At 43.9% G+C, this 22,693-nt stretch overlaps 1 protein-coding gene across 2 annotated transcripts in view; it reads right to left on the bottom strand.

Moving 5' to 3' along the window:
* NELL2 (neural EGFL like 2) overlaps window positions 1-11,293 on the bottom strand; it is a 108,181-nt gene extending 96,888 nt beyond the window's left edge. For both annotated transcript variants that reach the window (XM_083574466.1, XM_083574465.1), the window contains exons 1-2: window positions 10,386-11,293; window positions 9,890-10,018 (exon numbers count right to left, since the gene is read on the bottom strand). In XM_083574466.1, coding sequence (XP_083430592.1) covers window positions 9,890-10,018; window positions 10,386-10,449 — 193 coding nt within the window. In that variant the 5' untranslated portion in view covers window positions 10,450-11,293. The remainder of the gene's footprint in view (window positions 1-9,889; window positions 10,019-10,385) is intronic.
* Between the last annotated feature and the right edge of the window lie 11,400 nt (window positions 11,294-22,693).

A 22,693-nucleotide genomic window follows, 5' to 3' on the forward strand; every position in this document is an offset into this window, starting at 1 on the left:
ATGTATTCATATAATCAGCTTCTAACTGTTTCAGCTATAAATCAATTTTTAAGTGTAGATTTGTTGAACAGTCAGAATTTAATTTCAGCCACTTGTGAACAGCTGAGGTCTTTAGACATCACAGTCTTGGGAATGTTGATAAAGGAGCTTTAATCTCTGCAAGCATTCCAGAAGTGTCAGAATCAAGATGCAGCAATAAATTAATGATTTCACTAGATTGGCTGGGAAGAGGACTTAGTTCTGCAGAACATCCGGAAAGAAGAATACATATCTGGCAATGATATTCACTTTCATTATTTACAATGCTATTTCCACACTCAGCTACTTTTTTAATAAACGTGATAGAAGAAAAAGCCAATCAAACAGTCAGAATCTCTCTAAGTACGTTCTCCAAGGCAACAATGTGCTTCTCCTCTGACAATGGCCATGATGAGAACATAAGCACATTTATTACAAAGACAGGCATCAGTACTGTGATTCTGCAAAAGCACAAATCTATTTTTAATCACACATTTTCATTCAGATTAGTACAAGAGACACCAGATTGTGGCAGGGCATAAGAGACAAAGGATAACAAAATGCAATAGAGGATGGGGCTCCTTTGGTGAACACAGCCCTTCTTACACTGCAGCGTTATGGCAAGACAAATTGTGCTTCTGGAATGAAAAAACAAAAGTGGTCTTCAGCTGGTGGGTCACGTCACATAAAGGGAACACACAAACTAACCTATGGTGGGCCACCCTTCAGTGCTGCCACCATTCTTCAAAAAATTGGGTCTTTTTTCTTTTGTAAAATGCTAGGGATGCAAAGAAGCCATGAACCTGATATCTAACGTAGCATCTGCTGCTAGGTTCTTGCACAGAGGCCTAAACCAGTTAAAACTGGTTCTTGTATCAAAGGCTGGAGTCAGTGTCTGAAAATCTGAAGACCACTTATCTATAACCCCTACAGAGTATCTGAAATTTTTGGTTCCTCCAGGTTACCACTGCTCAGACCTAACACAGGGAAGTAGGCTGAATATCAGTAGCCTCAGCCCATTTATTTAACCTTAGAAATCTAAGCCAATTTGAGTGAGGACTTATAGGTGCTGAATCTCTCTAAAGATGAATATATCTTTTATAACAATCCTGTGTTGTCAAGGATCCTATAGATGTACTTGATTGCAGTTTGCTCTGAATAGTACCCTCATAAAGTACCCTCCAGAGCCACTGTTGTCTAATCACATCGTATTCCAACAAAAGTATATTTGGTTTATGGAGACTGACTGTAATTGCATGCACTTCTACAGCCACTGCAGCCTACTATATTCTCACTGACTTAAATGTGTGTTAAATCAGCACTTTTCTATCATGCTCTTTTTAGGTACCACAGCATTGTCACAAAAAGCACAACTGTCACAGCTTCCAATGCAGACTTCACTTTTTTCATATTTCCCTAAATATTCAATTCACAAGCCAATGGAAAATGCATACCATGCAGAGCAAAAAAGAAATTTTCAATTAGAAGACTGTCAAGCACCATTTTAAATCTTGTCACATTTTTGCCTTGAAGCCTAAAACTTGGGTCTTCAGTGCCTAGCATGCTCACTTGAACAGGTCCAACTGAAATAAATAGAGTTTACTTCTTCATAAACATGTTTAGGGTGGAGCTGTTAGACTACAATTCTGACTATGTTTACAAATGGTTAACAGAACACATCTACTGAAAACACACTGTGCTTGATGGAGTTTGTTTACTTATTTTCAACCTTTATATCCCCACTCTTCACCTGAATGTCATAGGGTGAGTTACAATGCCAAGTACGGAATGTGTGTGAAGGATTATAGACTGACAGGTCATTCCAGAGGTGGGGCATTGCAGTAGCAGAGCTGTATCCAAAGCCCTGCCAGCTCATGTCAGCAAGCGTGGAAGCTGGGGTGGATTTGTTATTTTGTCATGCCAGCTCCAAGTTGGCATAACAGAGAAACCTGCGCTACTCTCTTAAAGGAGCCACCGGGCTTTATATCCAGTGGATCCAAAACAGCTGTTACCTCATTACATGGCTTTCTCACTCTGCAGAATTACCCCACCACATGGTTCTCCCCACACTGTCCAATTTATCTGCTCACAAATAGGGTGGATAATTTCAAGAAGCCACTTGTACCCAGTTCTAGCCCAAAATGGAGGTTTTATACCTTTGCATTCTCGACACACTGTATATGTGTGTGTGCGTCGCTGTGTGTATCTTACACACACACACACACACACACACACACACACACACACACACACACAGCAGTGGATATAATGGAATCATATAGAATTTAGCCATGTTTTTTAATAGCATCATGGATGTTGACTGTGTAGGGAGCTAGCTTAGACTATCAGAGGAATATCCTACCACTTTAATATAAAATACTATCAGATGGGCTCCAAAGGAGCCTGCTTAACTTCATATATCCCTTAGTGTAGTATTTAAGTTTTAGGGCCCTGATCTGGCTAAAGTTAGCTGCAACCTGCTTTCAAGTTATTGTGCACAGGATTGCAGTGTAAGTTCCACTGAAGACTGTGGGGCTTTGAATGCTTCCTGAGGAGCAAGCATGCATAGGCTCAGGGTGCAGTCCTTTGCCCCCTTCTCCAGTAGTAAGCACGACTGAAATTAATTGGACTGGCTTTATATGAATAGAAAAATATTAGGCTAGTCACAAATAACTTGCTTCGTTGGTTTCAGTGTGGTGTGCAGTGCAGCTCTATGTATGTTTACCCAACAGTAAGACTCATTATGCTCAGTAGGGCTTATTCCTTGATAAATGTAAATTAAGTTTAGCTGAACTATGGTCTACATGCATTGTTTGTAAAATAGATGATTTTTTTCTTCAACTGTAAACTATTTTGCATTTCTGCATCTATTGCCCTATTATATTCTGACCAGGGAGCATTTCATGAACTACCATCTGTGCCTGTCTGTGGCTGATAAGTTAACTGCATATGTGTTCATGCTCTTTGAAAGCCCCCCATTTATCTAACTGTGACAAGCTTTTTCATCACACCCATAAGCAGAGTTCCATCTCTTCCCATGAATAAGTTTATTTAAACATATTATTATTGTCGATTTTATTTAAAGTATTTCTTTACTACACAGCAATTTCAGCAGGGTTATAACTAGTGTTTCAAATGCATAATACAATTACTAAAAACAAGGCCTACACTCATTCTCGGCATGCATGCATGCACGCACGCATGCACACACACACACTTGATCCCTATTATTTAGCACATTACCTAGTTAGCATTTTTCTGTAACCTATTTTATTAATTAGCATCATCCTCAAAACCAGGGAAACAATGTGTATCAGCAATTTGCTTTTAAAAAAACTATTAAAATTGCTTTAGCTAAGGGTACTGTCTTAACATACACTCTTGCAAGCAATAAAGGGCATTTTGAGCAGCACTTGCTACTTAAACAGTCTTTTTTAAGCTTCCACCCTCTCCGGCTCAGATAAAGAATTGATACAAGACCCACCTCAATCATTGCTTAACGTACTATAATTATGCAAAGCAAGAAACTGTAGCAAAACCAGTGAGGGAAAACAAAATCAAGGACAAAGATTTTTAACTTGGATTATAATGCAGGATCCCTACATTATTTTCAAATCTAGTCTATCTCTTGTCTTCTAATAGAATATCTGCAAAGGCAAACATGGAAACGTGCTCCTGCATATCTGAAAGCATAGCTAAATGTTGTTGTCTCTAGCTAAGTCATACACAGAACAGACCCACTAGAATCTATGAACTTAAGTTAGTCATGCCAATTTATTTCAGTGGACCTACACTATACAAGACTTAGTTGATACAACCCTAAGGTGTTAAGTTGGCTTCATGTTTTGTAGGCTACCATACAAGCAATAACTGCTAATTATTTAGAGCCCTTCAAGCTGAAGGCCCAGGGGATCATATTGACAACTTTGCAATATCTTAGGTTACTTCAAGCAACCAAGGTTTCCAGACCAGAGGGACATAATTCCACTTGGACAAGAACTTCAGCATTTCCCCCTCTCTTGTAAATGAAGCACTGGGTAGAATAGTTTATGTGGTTTGACTCCATTCTATTTTGGGCAGGGCTGGCTCACCCATGAGACAAGTCAAGGTGTGGATGTCTTTACCTGATGCACATTCATTACCTGTTTAGTTTCTCTGCACCTGCAATACCCCCCCACTCCTATTCATGAAGCTGTCATCTGTCTCAAATGCACAAGCCTCAGCTTAGCAGTAAAGCAAATATGCTTTACAGTTTCAAATCACAAGGAACGGCCCTTTACAGCTGGAGCAGCATCTCCACCCCCATCGTTCAGCCCGGACACTGTGGTCCAGCACTGAGGGCCTTCTGGCAGTTCCCTCGAAGCCAGAAGTGAAGTTACAGAGAACCAGGCAGAGGGCCTTCTCAGTAGTGGCACCCATCCTGTAGAACACCCTCCCATCAGATGTCAAGGAGATGAATAACTATACAACTTTCAGAAGACATCTGAAGGCAGCCCTGTATAGGAAAGTTTTTAATGTTTGGTGTTTTTATTATGTTTTTATATTTGTCGGAAGGCACCCAGAGTGGCTAGGCTAGGGCAACCAGTCAGATGGAGAGGGTGCAACAACAACAACAACAGCAACAACAATAATAATAATAATAATAATTACTAGTTTGAGGGAGAAATGCATCAAACAACAGTATTTCTCAATGATAGATATGGATTGTGGCCAGCTTCATAAGTACACAGCTTTAGACACCAGTCGTGGGAATGCACTGGAGATGGAGTATATGAGTAACATGCACACAGCCTAAAATTCCACACCCTCCTTGAGTTATTATACCTGGTTAGAATGTGTTCATGAACTGTAATATTTCTGCTTGCCTAGATGGAGAAGTAAGTGTGTATTGGAAATCTCTGGTTTTGCATGGCTAGGATGTAGCCTGCTGTACAAAGTAAAGAGTTAGTCTTGTCTTTTCTTTTGGCCATTGGTTCTGCTAACCAAGGGCATGTAGTCCCCAGAAGGTTGCTCATGAAAGCAAGTAGCCCTTGGGCTAAAAGGGGACCTCCCCACCCCACCTTCTGCTATAAGAAGCGGCATGATGTGCGTAGAGAATGGAAAGTATCTCAGCTTTATTCATTCTGCAGCAGAAGATGCCTTTTAAATCCATATACTAGTTCTGCTTGTTTTTTGTTACTTTGTAGAAAGGCATTATGCAATGGGCATGCTATGTTTTTAACATATATCAGCTAGGAAAAGTCTCCATCTCTCAGGTCCTGAATGGACCGAGTGAGAATCTCTTAAAGAAATAGCTTATATGCTTATAGACAAAGCAGGATGCTTCCAGTCCATTCATACTTTCATCTTACACTCATGAAAAGCCAAAAGATCTCTCTCCTCCGTGTCTTCAAGCCAAATTCTGAAAAAAGTCTACTTTTTCAAAGTTCCCTACACCAGCAACAGTTTGCTTCGTTTGCCTTGCACCCTGAGAAAATCAGCTATGATTGAGTCACATCAAACATTGTTTCCAAAAATGTAGACAGAAATAAAGTTAGCATGAAAACTGTAACCCCATAACAATAACAAGTTTTAAACATAGCTACATAGTATTGCTATACCACAGTACAAATTGACCTGTTTTAGTTTTGTTTTCTGACAGCAGAAAGAACCATTGAGGAGCCACTAACTGTGAAGTTCCTTCATGCATCATGCTGACAGATTAAATCTGCTCTTTGGTGTTCTGTTCCATGGTGTGCTTTATCACAACCCACCATATAATTCCACCCCATCTGTTGGTGCTTGGTGGGGTGTGTGCATGCATTTGCTTGCTGAAATAACTAAGCATACTTTATATACATACATGCCAACTGTTCTAACAAAAAAGGAACATCTTTTCTGAATGTCTCCCATCTTCTAACACTGAGCACCAGCTCTCATTCAGCTGGTCAGTATGCATTAAAGTTATCAAATACGTAATTAATTGTCCTCAATATGTCAAGCACTGTAAAATAAAGTCAGTAGACAGCTGTATTCATTAATTCTAATGGTACAGTGCTGCGTTTTGTCCATTTCCTTTTTAGTCAATATGTTTTCTATGACTCATCCCAGAAATAATTATAACAGAGGGTGGATTATTTAACAAAATATGGATTTTTGCAGTTAATGACCGGTGTTCATATAACTTGCCTTTATTTTTTTACCTACGTTGACTTGTTTTGCAAACAAACATGGTAAAATGCATCATTGGATCATAGTAATAGAATTAACCAATCATAAAAGATATTGAAGCTTATTTATGTATGTTTTCTGATTGTTTGGCTGTTTTATTCCATTCCATTCAACAAATGCCCAGGAGAACCCACTCTGCAAAATTCACAAAGTCAGAGAAGCTTCTTTGAGGTCATTTCAGTCAGGTATAATGTATATAAACCCAGGAATCAATCTATATGTTTCATTTCTATATCATTGTTTTCATTTTATATCTATTATGACATGGTTTTGTTGATATTTATCTTAAACTTTCATTAACTCAATCAAAAAGAAGTCCATGAAAAGGTGCATCAGCTTATGAGGCCAAGGACATCTTGTTTTCTATACCTCACAGCAAACTAGTACTCTCTTATTAATATTCAGTGTTCCAGCAAACATCTTAATGCAAAATCTGTTTCAGAGGCAAAGGGTTCACTACCGTATGCTGTAGCTTGAGAAAAATTAGTGCTTAAGCCAACTTACTCCAGAGTAGTCTTAAAAACATCCTTGAGATGTCTCAAAGGCAAGTTTACAGCCTAAGTCACATATATTTCCATAGCTGAAATAGATGTACATGTGACCAATGTGATCTCTATAGTTATTCATCCGCACTTTACATTATCCTTGTAAATATTCATTTGCGGGAACTGTGTCCTCCCCTCCCCTTCATTCATTCATTCATACTCACACACAAGCTTGTGCAACTATTGCAACAACATAGATGGAAAGTTTGGTGGAAGAGGCCCATGCAATCTGCATGCTCCCTCTCATTGGGGGCCAATGAGATGAGAAAGATCCATCCAATCAACTCTGTCCACATGGTTCATAAATACATAGTGGACTATATTGCACCATGAGCAAACAGTTTTTATGCATGCCAGTTAGGTGAAAAGTACCCAAGTTGTTAGCACTTTGGGTTCATTGTGCGAAGCCAAGAAAATAGAGACTGGGGAGATTTGTATGGGTAAATAATTGCATAAGGCCAGTGGTACTGGTTGAGATTCGCCCAATTTATATAAATTACTTTTATTTAATTTTAATATGCCACATCTTTCAAGCAGTATAACCTTGATGGCATCCCTGACTAGATAAACTTAATGTCTCCAGTGGGGCAATGGGTCAGCACATCTGGCTGTTAACCAGAAGGTTGGTGGTTTGAGCCCACCCAGGGATAGCTGCAGGCAGGATTCCTGCATTGCAGGGGGCTGGACTAGATGGCCCTTGGGAGCCCTTCCAACTCTATAAATTCTGGGGAAGCTGCCTCGCCTCAACTCCAAGGGGTGGGAATGGTAAGAGAAAGAGACAACAACAAGAATCAGAATGAAAGTAAAGTCTTTGAATTGCTGTACTTGCTTGGCTCTCCTCCAAGGAGAAGAAATTATAAATTATATCACTTTACAAGATGCATAGCAAATTTAGGAAAGCTAAAACGCATCTGCAATTACAGGTGTATAAAGAAAAAATGAATGCTGAGCATCCATTTTTTCCTGAAAATTAAAAGAGAAATGCAGGCTAAGTCTTCAGACTCAGCAAAAATAGGAGAAATAGAAATGTCCAAACTTTAAAATTATCTTTGCTGGAATTGCATTTGTTTTGTTTTTTAAATGCACACAGTGATACAGTGGTTTATGAACTTAATCCGTTCTGGAAGTCCGTTCTTAAACTGAGGCGCGCTTTCCCTAATGAGGCCTCCAGTCACTGGTGCCCTTACACAGTTCGGCTTCCGTTCTTAGACCGAGGTAAAGTTTGCAAACCGGGACACTACTTCTGGTTTTGCGGAGTTCTTAAATTGAATAGTTCGTAAACAGGGCTGTTCTTAAACCGAGGTACCACTGTATGTGCAGTCCTGAAATGTTCATATTACTAGCCTCAAAATTGGAATTTTAGATTTTTATTCTGTCAAGAGCCCTTTCATGTAGATGTCTACATCCTGTTGAAAGAAGGCTTTTTCTGTTTAAAAATAGCAGGTGTCAATTTCTCTTTTTAAAAGTGTATGCTCTGACTTTTCTGTGTTAATGGTCACAGTGACACACTCTGGTTGAATGTAGAATAACATCCTTCCACAGAGTCCTCCAGTGACTTAGGTAGTCAGCTTTTGATACATGATCTTATTGATTCAGAAGTTCAAGCCAACATCATTGCCTGGATTTTTCCTTAAATTACAGCTTCTTTGCAAGGCCTCCCTTTGCCTCTTGTACTAAAAGAAAATTTTAAAAAACCCTATAACTGGAACTCCTAAGAAAACAAATGATACACATAGACTATGGGCTATATAGAAGCAAATTAAAATTCTTCTTAATTCACTGTGTGAACCATGTTCTCCAACTTTACATAGCAACATTCAGCATGCACATACAACATTGTTCCATTTCCTTCCCAACGCCACTATGATATCAGCCCTCTTTTAAATGAACAGTCTGCTAAGCTTCAGAAATGTTCTGCATTGTGATTTAAAAATCTTTTTCACATATAAGGGATGGGGAAAAGCATTTATCTCAGAATATTTTACCTTTATACAACAGACTATAAACTGCACGAAATAAATGCTGCTTTTTGGAATCCTACATTAGAAGTGTCTTTGAATATATTAGTGCAAAATCGAATCAATAGACAGCGGTCTCCTTATTCTTGGAAGGAACATTTAGATTTATTAAAAATCCTTAAAATTAGTGGGTGATTAGCTAAGTCATACTCAGAACGGACTCATGAAAGTCACTGATTTGTTACTTACGTTCAATAGGTTTACTCTGAGTATGACTATACCACCCATTATGTACACAAAGAATTCCCCCCACCCCCAAAAAAGTTCAGGGTATATAACCTGTTAACAAATCTTTTTGCAAGGGCTTCTATATTTTTCCTGCATACATTTTTTATGGGGGGAAATGCAGTATGTTATCCCCATTCCCCATTTCTTCACACTCTTAGTTTCATATTTTCTCCCTAGTCTTATTTTCTCCTCTAACCATCAGCGAGAACAAGAGCTTAGCCTGGCGTGTCTTCCCAAATAAACCAATCTCAGTCAGCCCAGACGAATCTGTTTATTATTCAGGGCTCCCCACGCCTGGCAAAATAAGCCATCTGCCATCAGCTTTCCTGCTGACCATTAATTAAGGGCCTATCCATCAAAAGAGGGGCCAGAAAAGTGACGGGAGAGAGACAAAAGTGGAAGGCGGGAGGGGAGGAATCAGCGAGGCTTAACAGAGCAGGCAGGCAGGAGCCTCGCTGAGCAAATGGACCAAGTCGCATCGCGAGCCCAGAGGAGCATCGCCTGCCATCGGGTTAATGCAAAAAAGTTCGATCAAACGCATTTGCCAGCAAGTTCAGGAATTATTCAGGTGGCCTGGGCTGACCCTGCCCGCAGAGCCAGCCCAGGAGCCAAAGCGAGAATAAGGAAGGATGGATGCATGCACAGGAGCCAACTCCTAGGGACAGAACTCCCTTTGGGGTCCCTCCCACCACCAATAAAATATTGGAGGGGGGCCCTGTCCCCCCCAAAAAAAGTTGATGGGAATTGCCATTCAAATAGTGCGTGTGTGTGCCATATCCTGCGATAGATTATGTGGGGCGGCGCTTCCCTCCCCCACCCAATATTTTATTCAAGTTGGCACCCCTGGATGGATGGATGGAGGTCCCATACCTTGGAAGAAGAAAGCTTTGCTCCCGTTGTGCAGCCCTTGCACTTGCACCACTCCGGCCACCGACTCCCCCAGCTGCAACTCGCCCAGCACGTCGATCTGCAGCGAGGGGTCCACGCCAAAGCCGACCGCTGGATCCAGGCGGGGAAGAAAAAAAAGAGAGAAATTACTACCGAAACCCCTAACTTTTCCTCTCCACCTCCCACCCCGATCCTGCTGCCACTCCCGATCCGGAAGGCGCAGGTATCTCCTCCTCGGCTCAGCCGCACCAGCCAGTCCTATTTACATGACCTACTTTCGCAGCATCCCTTTCGCAAAGTTCTCGGCTTTTTTTCCTGCCCGGATCCTCCGTCTTCCCTCTTCCCCACCTCCCCATACTGAGCCGATTCCCCATCGGGGTGGGGAAGGGGGAGGTTGGGAGACACACCCCGAGACTCTCCCCCCCCCCCGCTTCTCCGTGCCTTAAGGAGAGGCTGGAACGCCCCGTTCGAGTCTCACCTGAGCTCAGGCAGAAGAGGAAGAAGCCCAGGGCGCTCCAGCAGCAGCAGCCCGGGGACTCCATCGCGCGCGAGGAGGAGGAGGAGGACGGCGCCCAGAATCACTCCATAGTCCTCGAGGCAGAAGCCGGGTCTGAAGGAAGCCAAGCAGCCGAACGCCCCCGTCTTCTTCCACACACACCCACACCCCTCGGCGTCCTTCTTCTTCTTCTTCTTCCCTCCCTCAGCGAAAAGCCAGAATCCACCGGGCGAAGGAGGAGGAGGAGGAGGCGCCGCGAGTCGAGTCCTCCCCAGCCCGCAGCACCATCTCCGAGGCGCCTCAGCCGCCGGGAGGCGCGAAAAGGGCGCGGAATGGCGCCAAAGCGGGAAGCCGCGAGAAGCGCCTCAGCCCCAGAACCTGTTGGAGGGAACCCGGCGGAGAGAGACAATGGAGGGCGCGAGGCGACCCGGAGGAGGGGAAGCGGGCAGCCTTGTGTCGCTCGCTTGCTCGCTCGCTCCCTCACACGACGCGCGCGCACAGACGCTTTCTTTCTCCTCAGGGCTCCTCGGTCGCCAAGCCGCCGCTGCCGGCGCTCACTGCCACCGGCTCCTCCTCGCAGGCAGCCTCAAAAGAGCGAGAGAAGGCGGCGGGTTTGAGGACGGCGACGGCGACGCGGGGGAGGCGGCGGGCGGCGGCCAATGAGGACGCGCCGGCGGGAGGCGGGAAGGAGGCGCCTTCGAACACCTCCCCGCCTCAGGCTCCTCGACGGCACAGGAGCCAAAGGCTCGAGACCGGGCGGGAGCGGGACGCGACGGCGATTCTGGCTGGCGGGGTGTCTCTGCGGCTGCTCCTCCTCAGGCTTCGTTTCTCTACAGCAAGAGGAAGCTTAAGCCTGGCAGATAGAAGAGCTGTTGCTCGCGGAAGAAGAAGACGCCTGCCAGCCGCAGTCTGCCCTCAGCCAGGCGCCGCTGCCGCTGGCTGCCTTCTGACTTAGAGGAGCCAGTGCAGCGGGCTGTGGCGAGCAGCAGGGAGGAGCGCGGGGGCAACCCTGGAATCAGGGGGCGCCGCCTGCCGTTGGCTCTGGCGCCCCCTGCTGGTGGTCTCCCTGCCTTCCGCCCTACGAATCCCAATGAGCGCCAGACGTCGCTGCGCTTAACTTGCCCCCACCCCTCCGCGCGCACCTGGGTGGAAATCCGTCGGGAGTCTAAACGCTGGGAAGAAGCTGCCTGAGGTTGATTCAGAAGGGGCGGGGGAGCACTCTGCCCATGGTCAGAAGCACGGAGGTGCTTCCAAGAGTTCAGGGGCTCAGCGCTGGGGAACGAATGCTGGCTGAAATTAAGCCCATCCAACAGCTAATGGCAAATCCACAGCCGCGGTTTAGATTCAGGAACGCTTCTCTTAACTGCAGCTGTTTTAGTTGCAGAGATCGGGGGTGGCCGTTTCCTGGCTTTTCTTCCCCAGAACGCCTGGGGGCGACCTGAAACTTGCAGACCACCTGAAAGAGACTCTTTTCTGCATGTCTCCTCCAGGTCCCACATCTTTAAAGCAATCTCAGATTATAAAAGGATGCCTTGAACAGCAGCCTCCGCTGCCCTTGCGGGGTCTTTTTTGCCATCCAGCCTGGTGCAGATTTCCGGGGAACTCGAATCTTGGGTTGGGGTATTGTTTAGGCAGGTTGTTGCTGCGGTGGGTGTTGTTATTTTTTTTTAATCTTTATTTTGGATCTTATGATTTATGTGGAAATTGTTCGATTTAGTTCTGTACTTTTTGATGTTTTATTGTATATGACTACTTTTCTTACATTTGTAGTTATGTAATTTTTTATATGTTGAAAGCCGCCTTGAGCATGGTGTTAACTTCGGAAAGGCGGCATACAGATAAAATGACTGACTGATTGATTGATTGATTGATTGACTGTTCTGTGACATTTTGGTTGGCCTAATAAAGGTATTGCTAATATGGATTTTTTTTGAATTTATGTTTTCTTATGGGCCAACATGGCTGCCTTTAACTTTTCGTATACTTTCGTGACTTGGGAGCTTTGAAGTAATCATAAAAGTAAAAAGATTCTCATGGGAAGCGGCTTCATACTGCGTCACATCGTTGGTCCCTCTAGTTTTGTATTAGGGGCAGCAGTTCGCCAAAATTTCAGACAGAAGAAGTTGTCAGTCCGACCTGGAGATACCAAGATATTGTACCTGAGACCTTCTGTGCTTTCCTTCCTTGTGAAACCTCCAAGCATGCGCAGTAACAGGTTTACACGTGCATGCTGTATTGTATTGCTGTGCAAATGCCATCTTGGTATCCTAGAATCATAGAATCATAGAGTTGGAAGAGACCACAAGGGCCATCGAGTCCAACCCCCTGCCAAGCAGGAAACACCATCAGAGCACTCCTAACATATGGTTGTCAAGCCTCTGCTTAAAGACCTCCAAAGAAGGAGACTCCACCACACGCCTTGGCAGCAAATTCCACTGTCGAACAGCTCTTACTGTCAGGAAGTTCTTCCTAATTCTTTCTGGATAGAAATCGCGCTCCCACGCCCACGTAAAGAATAAAGCCTGGAAACAGCTCGTGCGGGATCCCCAGAGAAGATGAACACGTGTATAAGAAGCCGACGAGTTTGGGATTCGGAAAAGAAGGAGTAATCTGCAGGCAAGGGTCTGCTACCGCGCGATGATGATACAATTCCCCCTGCACAACTTGAGCGAAAGCGGAATCGACTCTTTGCACTTGTGAAAGAGACCTCCGTGTAATCCAGCCTTGACCCAGTGGATCTTGCATGTAACCGAAGAATTCCCCAAATGGGAGGGGGCGATCCTTTGGGTATGCTTGTTCCGACGCGCCCGAGTTCCAGCTTTGCGCGTCCACTGACATCTCACCATTCCTAGGAAATATTGAACGGTGAACAGGAGGTGGTAGCAGGAGAAGGGAGAAACCAGCGAAGAGCGAGCCCCGGTTTCTCATGCGCTGCGATGTCGAAGGACCCCGCTAGCCCCCTCTCCAGGAGACTGCGTAAAAGAGCCGGACCCTTCGCCCTCCTCCCTGCCCCCTGCATGCGGGATGCGGGGTAATTCCCAAGCCGCGAGATCGAGGCACCAGCTTGCGCTTTTGGGCGTCGTCTCTGATCAGGAGATCAGCATTTGGACAGCTCCTGAAAGCAGCTCTGCAAGAGAAAAGGCGAGACCTTCGGAGGCTACGGTTGTCCGATGGAGAAGGAGCTGCGCTCGCTCAAAGGGACACCCTGGCCATTGTTTTCTTTCAAACCTCAGCTCCAGTATGTGTAAGCAGAGCACGCGTGGTGTAGTGGTTAGAGTGCCCCCTGGGAGTGCAGAATTCAAATCCCCCACTTGGCTGGGCAACCTTGGGGCAGTCACCGCCTCTCTCAGCCTAACCTGCTTCACAGGGTTGTTGTGGGGATTGAATGTGGAAGGGGAGACCCATGTATGCCACCTTCGGCTCCTTGGAGAAAAAGGGTGGGATAGAAATACGATAAAATAGCTCAGCCGGTTAGAGCATGGTCTGATAGTGCCAAGGTTGCAGGTTTGATATGGGACAGCTGCATATTCCTTCATTACAGGGGGTTGGACTAGATGAATCCTGAAGGTCCCTTCCAACTCTACAGTTCTGTGGTTCTATGTCTGAAAGTGAGCCTGATGAACCTCAACTCAAGTTATGACCTGGACAAGGAGTTTTGTCCAAGAGCACAAACTTTCAGCTCACAAGGCATAATTTGTGGCAGGGTTAACCTAAGCTGGACACGGGTGGTGCTGTGGGTTAAACCACAGAACCTAGGACTTGCCAATCAGAAGGTCGGCAGTTTGAATCCCCGAGACGGGGTGAGCTCCCGTTTCTCGGTCCCTGCTCCTGCCAACCTATCAGTTCAAAAGCATGTCAAACTTCCAGTGGGAAGGTAAACGGTGTTTCCGTGCGCTGCTCTGGTTCACCAGAAGCAGCTTAGTCATGCTGGCCACATAGCCCGGAAGCTGTACGCTGGCTCCCTTGGCCAATAAAGTGAGATGAGCGCCGCAACCCCAGAGTCGGTCACGACTGGACCTAATGGTCAGGGGTCCTTAACCTAAGCTCAGTCCTGGTCAGAGTTTTCATTTTAAGAGAGGGGGGGGAATGCTAAGGTTCAATTATAGAATATGGAAAGGGAACAATAGTATTTCTGAACATGTGCAGCGTATGCCATTACTATGAGCCTGGCTTCTATTGAGAGACAAAGGATTAGATCCCCACTCCTATCAGTGCTTTTTAGTGACTCAAAACCAAGCATACCAGTCTAGTTTGACCCAGAGACAACTCTGAGCCCAGGAACCACTGTTTATCAAATTAGCTACTGGCAGAAACTCCTCATACAACACAGATGATTTCCTAGTTTCAAAAAATCAGCTGGAGAGCCCTTTGCTGAGTGTTGATTATCAGAGTCCTGCCATCGCTTCCCATCACTCAGCATCATCCCTTGCTAAGATAAATACTCATTCAGCCTTCTGTTGGATAGCACTCCATGCTCTGCCACTTAATTCGTTTCACCTGTTGTGAATTGGTGTCATAATATTTAAGTATGAGATGACTGCCACTGGAACATATAATTTGCTGGAGGTTCTGGTAGAACCTGAAGCTGAGCAAATTAAACATGCACACAGACAACATGGAGTCTAAAAGACACTTTAGCTGCAAATGCACCAAACATTTTGTGGTCATGTAAACTCTCCTCCAGATTGCTGCAAGATTAGATTCTTTCCAGATTTATCAGGAAGCAACTCCTAAGTGATAACTTTCAGCCGTGGAGAAAGGGGCCATTTACAGAGCTGGTATATACATTTGCAAGCACTTTTATTACTCTTGTCACTTGGTTCGGTGTAGGTGTTACAGTATCAGGCTGGGACCTGGGAAACCAGGGTTAAAATCCTCACTTGGCCGTGGAGCTCATTGGCTGTGGATCTTGAACCAGTCACTGCTTCTCGGCCTAACCTACCTGAAAGGGTTGTTGTGGGGATTAAATGAGATGGGTGAAAACCACGTTCACCATCTTGAGGTCCTAGGAGGAAAAAATAGGGTATAAATACAACAAATAAATAAAACGTTTGATGCCGCATATTGTGGATCAAAGCACACATCAGGACTCAAAGTTTCCAATGTTCTGTTACTTAAAAAGGGGGGAAATAGCAGTATTTTGTTGATGGGGTAGATCCACATAACCACCTGGTTGAAGGGTTACTATTCACTGCCCAAACTGGCTCCCTGCACACATGGAGTGCACAAGTCTCTGGCAATGCTGCCAACTGCACACAAGTGGCATATAGTGAATGGGGATTAACATACAAAGCAGTTTCAGCCCTGCCTCCCAATCCATTAATTCATTTGATTTCTGCCCTGCCTTTAAAAGAATCCTCAAAGTAGCTTACATAAAATAATACACTTTGGCAAAAATTGGACTCCTACCCTCTCCAGCATATGCTCTCATTGCATATATTTTCTCCTCTGTAGGATTCTAGGTCTTTACACTATCAGAAATCAATGAGGGAGGAGTGAGGTGGTGCAGCTGGGCTTCAGGTGAGCTGCCTGGTTTCTAGTCTTTTCGCTACCCCAAAACAGAAGAAGGAGCCAGGTGTAGTAGCTGGGACTCAGGTGAGCAGCTGAGTGATAGCCATTGGTTCTTCTGTGGCCTGGATGTTCCCCAAGTTCAAGTGCATTTCCATCAAACACCATGAATCAACTCTCAGCAGTTCCAAACTCATGAGATGCTTTTGAAATGTATATATCAATCTGTCAATAGATCTATGTGTGAATTGGTAGATGATAAATAGATGCATAGATACATAGAGATACATAAAGATATAGACAGATACAAATAGATACAGATGAGATTAGATTACCATGCAAGTCAACTGTCTATCAGGCAATTTAAAAGTACCTTCAGGCAATCCTTCAGCCTAACTTGGGGGCAAAAAACAAAACAAAAACCCCACTTTAGAACATATACATGTCAGTGTCAGGGCTCTCTCAGAGGTCTCAAGAATGATACTGAAATGCAGTGCCTGCACAATGATAATGGTGGTGGTAATAATAATAATAGGGTGGCGCTGTGGTCTAAGCCACAGAGCCTAGGGCTTGCTGATCGGAAGGTCGGCAGTTCGAATCTCCGTGACGGGGTGAGCTCCTGTTGTTTGGTCCCAGCTCCTGCCCACCTAGCAATTCGAAAAAATGTCAAGTGCAAGTAGATAAATAGGTACCGCTCCAGCGGGAAGGTAAACAGCATTTCCGTGCACTGCTCTGGTTCACCAGAAGCGGCCTAGTCATGCTGGCCACATGACCCAGAAGCTGTCTGTGGACAAACAGCAGCTCCCTCGGCCTATAGAGCAAGATAAGCGCGCAAACCCAGAGTTGTCCGCAACTGGACCTAACGGTCAGGGGTACATTTACCGTTTACCTTTACCTAATAATAATAATAATAATAATAATAATAATAATTATTATTATTTAAGGCTGTCCTTCAGTTTAACGGAGCATCTTGTAAGCATTCGTGATAAAACCAGAATCAAATAACATCAAACATAAACATAACACAGCAGAGCAGAGCAATCAAAACTTGAGTTGAGCAGCACAAATCAGTAGCACTAATACAGATCGTTGCATCAGTTTTGATGGAGTGCAGGAACATTTGTACTAACAGAAAGCCTGGCACCAAACACACATCAGCTTAAGCATCAGGAAATCCTTCCAAGGGAGGTAACTCCACATATGGGGCGCCACAATTGAGAAGGTACACTCCCCGGTTATCTTTCCCATTTTGAAAGGTAGAGGGACTCAGAGAAGGACCTCTGATAACTTATGGGAGGAATATGGAGGCTGTGGCTCTCTAAATATTGTTGAACGTCAGCTTCCGTCACCCCTGAACATTTGCAATGCTAACTGGGAATTATGGGAGTTTGAGTCCATCAATCTTTGGAGGCCCACAGAGTACCTAAGCCTAAATTAGTATTTGGTTAGTCAGGCTCATGTTGGAGAAGCTAGTCCTTTGCATTGTTGCTGTAACAGTTAGCTCTTGTTGTATTTGTAGGCAGCTCCATGAACTCTTGTATCGATCTGGGTGGAAATAAGTGAGAATGACAAGACTCATCAAAGCAGGCTGATACATCCTCTTGCAAGATACAGCAGTTCCTCTGATCTGCCGAGGCAAATATGTTAAATATACATGAGCGGTAGAACAGATGCTTCTTCCATCAATAGATGAATTCAGTGTGTACCTGGTGTTTGAGAAGCATGTAGATTTTATTTCTACCTTTGAAATCAAAAGCAAGCGTAAGGGTTTCTTACCAGACTGTCTCCATTTCTATTCAATACATATACTAATACTATACTAGAGCAATTGATAAAATGGGACATAGTAAGTGGGACAGATCTTCTGGGGTGATCTGACAATCCATAATATTTAATATATTTATTTTTACATACCCCACACTTATTTGACTTGGAGTCAGGTTCTCAAGGCAGCTGACACTTTAAGAAAACAAAGTATTGTTATGGCACCCCAACCTCCAAGTGGCCATTAAAGAGTGTGTTTGTACATCACATGTAAGAATTTCATGCACACATTGAAAGTGGTACTTAGACACTCGAGTCTAGTCTACTAAAAGTTCCTGGTGTAAGCGACACACCATGCATAACTTACCTGAAACTATAGCACAATCCAAGCATGTTTACTCAAAGGCAAGTCCCACTATTTTCAGGGGAATTTACTCTCAGGGTTGTATGCATAGGATTGCTGCCTAGATCTCAATCTGAGCCAATGCAAATAGGTTTGCACTCTTAAGCATACTTAACTGTTTGAGATTTACCCAATATTTGAAAGTGTTTTTCATTAAAAATCAGTAGGAGGGATTGGCAGGAAGACTGTGTGTCGATAAAATATAAGAGATGGCCAGTATACTAACTCAAGGGTCATATTAGGAGTGGTTCAAAGCCCTATTTAGACACTGGTGATTGTAGCAATAAAATGAAGGTAAGAAAAATGTTCACTGCTTGGAGAAAAGTTTGTTGGAGCAAAGTTGGGAAGAAAGAAAACAGATTAAATAAATAAATAATTTTCTTGATAGAAAAACAAATGTCTGGATAAATCTTGATGCAAAACAAGTTGCTTCCAAATGTGGACATTTGATCTGGTATTTAGTTGCACAATTCCCCCTTGGCTGCTAAAGACAAACATGAAAGATTGACAATACTTCAAGGTCATCAGATTCCAGAATAAGAATATGAAAAGCACTCTTAAAACAAACCAATGATGACATCCATTGCATTAGGCAAAGACTGCATCTCTTTCTTCATCTTAACTCAGTCTATTTATTTTTAAAGAAAACCATGAATATTTCATTTGCTGTAGTTTTAGACATGCATTTCTTACCCAGAACCTGGATATTCCAAGTAACTTTAAGTAGTACAAACCACTGACCTACTTATAAAACAAAAAAACTGATGATGCTCTTTAGCTGTGTTGAAAATTTTGTGTACATCTTGCAAAGCTGATCCCATTGTTTTGATAGCACTGTCCTAAATGATATGTAAAACATAGACGGACATGGTTTTCAAACAGAGTACAAGCCATGTTCCGTTGTCACAGAGAAGCGTGTTCTCCAGCTTTGTGCTGATCTAATGCTTTATGATGGTTAAGGGCATTTATTAGATCAAAGATTAGTCCAGGTACAATGACTCATGGGCACTTGTGGTTCTGGGCTTTGACAGCCTTTCCTGTCTTCAGCTAGATTCCCCCATGGCAGAATAATACCACGTATGAAAAAAAATGTGTAAATCTTTTGCAGTGCACACAAGTCCCAAACGACAATAAGGCGAGGCCACCAAGCCTATTTTCACCTGTTCCTAATGTCACACCTTCGAAGCAGCAAATCCCAGGAGCAGTTGTGTTTGTCTTGATAAACCTCAAAACATTTACCACCTGATCCTAAACAAAAGTGCTTGGAACTAAGTCGTGCTGAGTTTAAATGCCTCTTCAGTCTTTAATGAGGACCTCTATTTCTTCAGTCTCTCGCATTGTCTAATGTATCTGAACCCCCATCAGCTCCACTTCTCATCCAGTGTTCCCTTTGCTGGACCTCTAATTTGCCAGCATTCCTCAGCTCTTTAAACATTTTGCCTTGCTGTTTTCCGACTTGAACCATTTAATATTTAAAAGACTGCTTTTGTTTCCTTTTGGCAATGCACCGGGGCTTTCATATTGTGATACTAAGAATCAGTCCTGCTGAACACAGTGGGATGTATTTCTGAGTACACATGATATCATCATCATCCACAGTAATTTATTACATTCCCCATCCCATATGGTTTTCTGCTTCTCCATGCCAGCGGTCAGTCAGCATTCCATGCATTCCAGCATGGCACTCACACCTGAACACTGGAAACAGAGGGACTGATCATAAAGCCCATTATCCTAGGCGGAAGGACCCAGCTGTCTGAGATGTTGGGAGCAGGAAATGGCATTGATGTGTCTGAGGATAGAGCTTGGGATGGCATGTGGTCTGCTGTGTCCTCCTTAAACTAACCCACTGCTCTCAGGTGTGCTGGAAGATGCTGTCCCATCACCAGTGTTAAAGGGAGATTCAGTGGGTGGTGGTGTCGTCTAAACCACTGAGCCTCTTGGGCTTGCCGATCAGAAGGTCGGCGGTTCGAATCCCCACAACAGGGTGAGCTCCCGTTGCTCTGCGCAAGCTCCTGCCCACCTAGCAGTTCAAAAACACACCAGTGCAAGTAGATAAATAGGTACCGCTGTGGCAGGAAAGTAAATGGCCTTAAGGTGCTCTGGTTTCCATCACGGTGTTCCGTTGCGCCAGAAGTAGTTTACTCATACTGGCCACATGACCCGGAAAACTGTCTGTGGAAAAACACCAGCTCTCTCAGCCTGAAAGTGAGATGAATGCCACAACCCCATAGTCACCTTTGATTGGACTTAACTGTCCAGGGGTCTTTACCTTTTTACCTCAGCTTCCAAATGACTCCTCTATATGTAATCAAGGTGTCCACCTCTGGTAGCAAAATGTCCTGGGTTGTCCCATCAATGAATAGGCCAAGTATATAAATATAAATGCTTATAATTAAATAAGTAAATAAAAATAATGTGGAATGAGTTATTTCTATGGTTCAGCAACATTAAAGATAGTACAGAGAATCCGGGAGGGGAGCTGAAGCTGTTGATAAAGCTGAATAAAACCTATTAGTGATGAAGCCATTTGAGATGTCAAAATTGTAGTATCTCACAAAGCCAGAGTGTATTAATTGGAAGTTCTTGTGCATCTAAAGAATGGAGCACAATGCATTGTCTGCCATTAGAACTGAAGATGTGCAATTTATCATTTAAATAGCTGTTCTGCTGGGTAAGTGGAAGGTGACCAGCTTTCTCTCAATCTTTTAAAGCATCTTTTAAGGTTAACTGAGGGAGTTAAAAGACCAAGAGCCTTCATTTAGTAGCTAGAAAAATAGTGGGGGGAATCGGGGTGGGGGTAGGAGAGCCATATAACTCCCAAAGTACACAAATAGAATAGACGGGGGGAAACTGGTATGAATAAATTGCAAGTCAGCACAGAGGAGCTGATACTGTTATCTGTGAAGATAAATTGTGCCTCTCCAGCTTCTTAGAATGGTATGGTGGATTAGGAAATTCTTACATAAAAGACAAAACCCAGGCATGCGTGTTTACTGAAAGACTAAAGGGCTTTCATTATATCATTCACATGACGCCAGATGGAAACTTTGCAAGAGACTTTCAGTGTCAAAAGAAGAAGACTACAGAAAAGTGTAAGGGATATCCGTAGCTCTAATAGAGGATCGCTGTTGTTAGAACCTGTTTTCCCACCCTTGCCATGTATATTAATTAATGGCCAACAAGAGGCAGTGTATAATGAGAAGGCAAAACTGCTGACGACCAAAGATGTTTAAATTAGACAGACCCTCAGAGGATTGTAAATACTCATGGCGGAGCTGGAGGGAAACTGGCAAGAGAGTGGCAAATTAAATTTAGTGTGGGCAAATTTTGTACAATAGGCTAAACTGATTTTTAAAACCCAGTAAGCAACACTAATGAGCGGTGAGTTAATTACCGTAGAATCTTATTAATTCACATAGATGGATTCAGACACTGGCAGCTCACAAAAAGGAAAGGCAACAATACACAAAATAAGGGGGGTTGTTTTTCAAGAAACAAGCAGCAGCATTAACTCAACCTATTTTTGAGAATTTTTTTAAGTGTCTGGGATTTCTCTAATTGTGCGCTGGGGATAATCAGCCACTCCGTTCTTCTACAAGGGCTTGTGCTATCCCATCACAGCTTGGTGCTTAAAGGAGAAGCTGGCTGAAGCAGGAGCACTTAGGGGTAGAGAAGTTAGGTGTGATAAGGCAGGATCCCACCAGAGACAAAACTAGTAAGGCAAGGCCATGACTGGCAAGGCAGAAGCTGCCAGGACCCTGGACAGAGCACTACACCACAGCCAGTGTGGTGTAGTGGTTACGAGCGGTAGACTCATAATCTGGGGAACCGGGTTAGTGTCTCCACTCCTCCACATGCAGCTGCTGGGTGACCTTGGGCCAGTCACACTTCTTTGAAGTCTCTCAGCCCCACTCACCTCACAGAGTGTTTGTTGTGGGGGAGGAAGGGAAAGGAGAATGCTAGCCACTTTGAGACTCCTTCAGGTAGTGATAAAGCGGGATATCAAATCCACACTCTTCTGGCTAGGCCTAGGGACACACAGGAGAGTCACCAGATAGGTTGCAGCATAGTTGTTGTCACCATGTTGGGTTCTATCTTGGGCTGACCAGACCGAAGGAATGTCTGCACAAGGAGACACTCTTCTGATAAGATGCTCATTTTATCAGTTTGCATGTGTGCTGCAATGTGGCAGGAGAAAGGCACAAGCCCTTTAAAAAAAGGAAAAAAAGATACATATTCCTGACCAACCCCATGCTCATGTCTTTCTCCTGACACATTGCAGGACTGGTTTGTATTTAGTAGTAATGCTGAGGTCATACTTGGTGTGCTCCTGGTGAGGGGGGGAAACCACATTTTCGGGGGGGGGGTCACCTTGCTGCCGTACATGCCTTGGAAACCTCCAGATCAGTGTCTTGTAATGCACTCTGTGCGGGGCTGTTTTTGTAAAATCTTTTTTTATTAAGTTTTACATTACAAATTTAAATTCAAACATTAACCATCAACATCTTCATTTGGGATTCCCTGATTCCTTTGACTCATAATCTGGTGAATCATGTTCGCTTCCTCGCTCCTCCACATGCAGCTGCTGGGTGACCTTGGGCCAGTCACACTT

This window comes from Podarcis filfolensis (genome assembly GCF_964270895.1).
Source record: "Podarcis filfolensis genome assembly, chromosome: 10".
In the NCBI taxonomy this organism is placed as follows: domain Eukaryota; kingdom Metazoa; phylum Chordata; class Lepidosauria; order Squamata; family Lacertidae; genus Podarcis; species Podarcis filfolensis.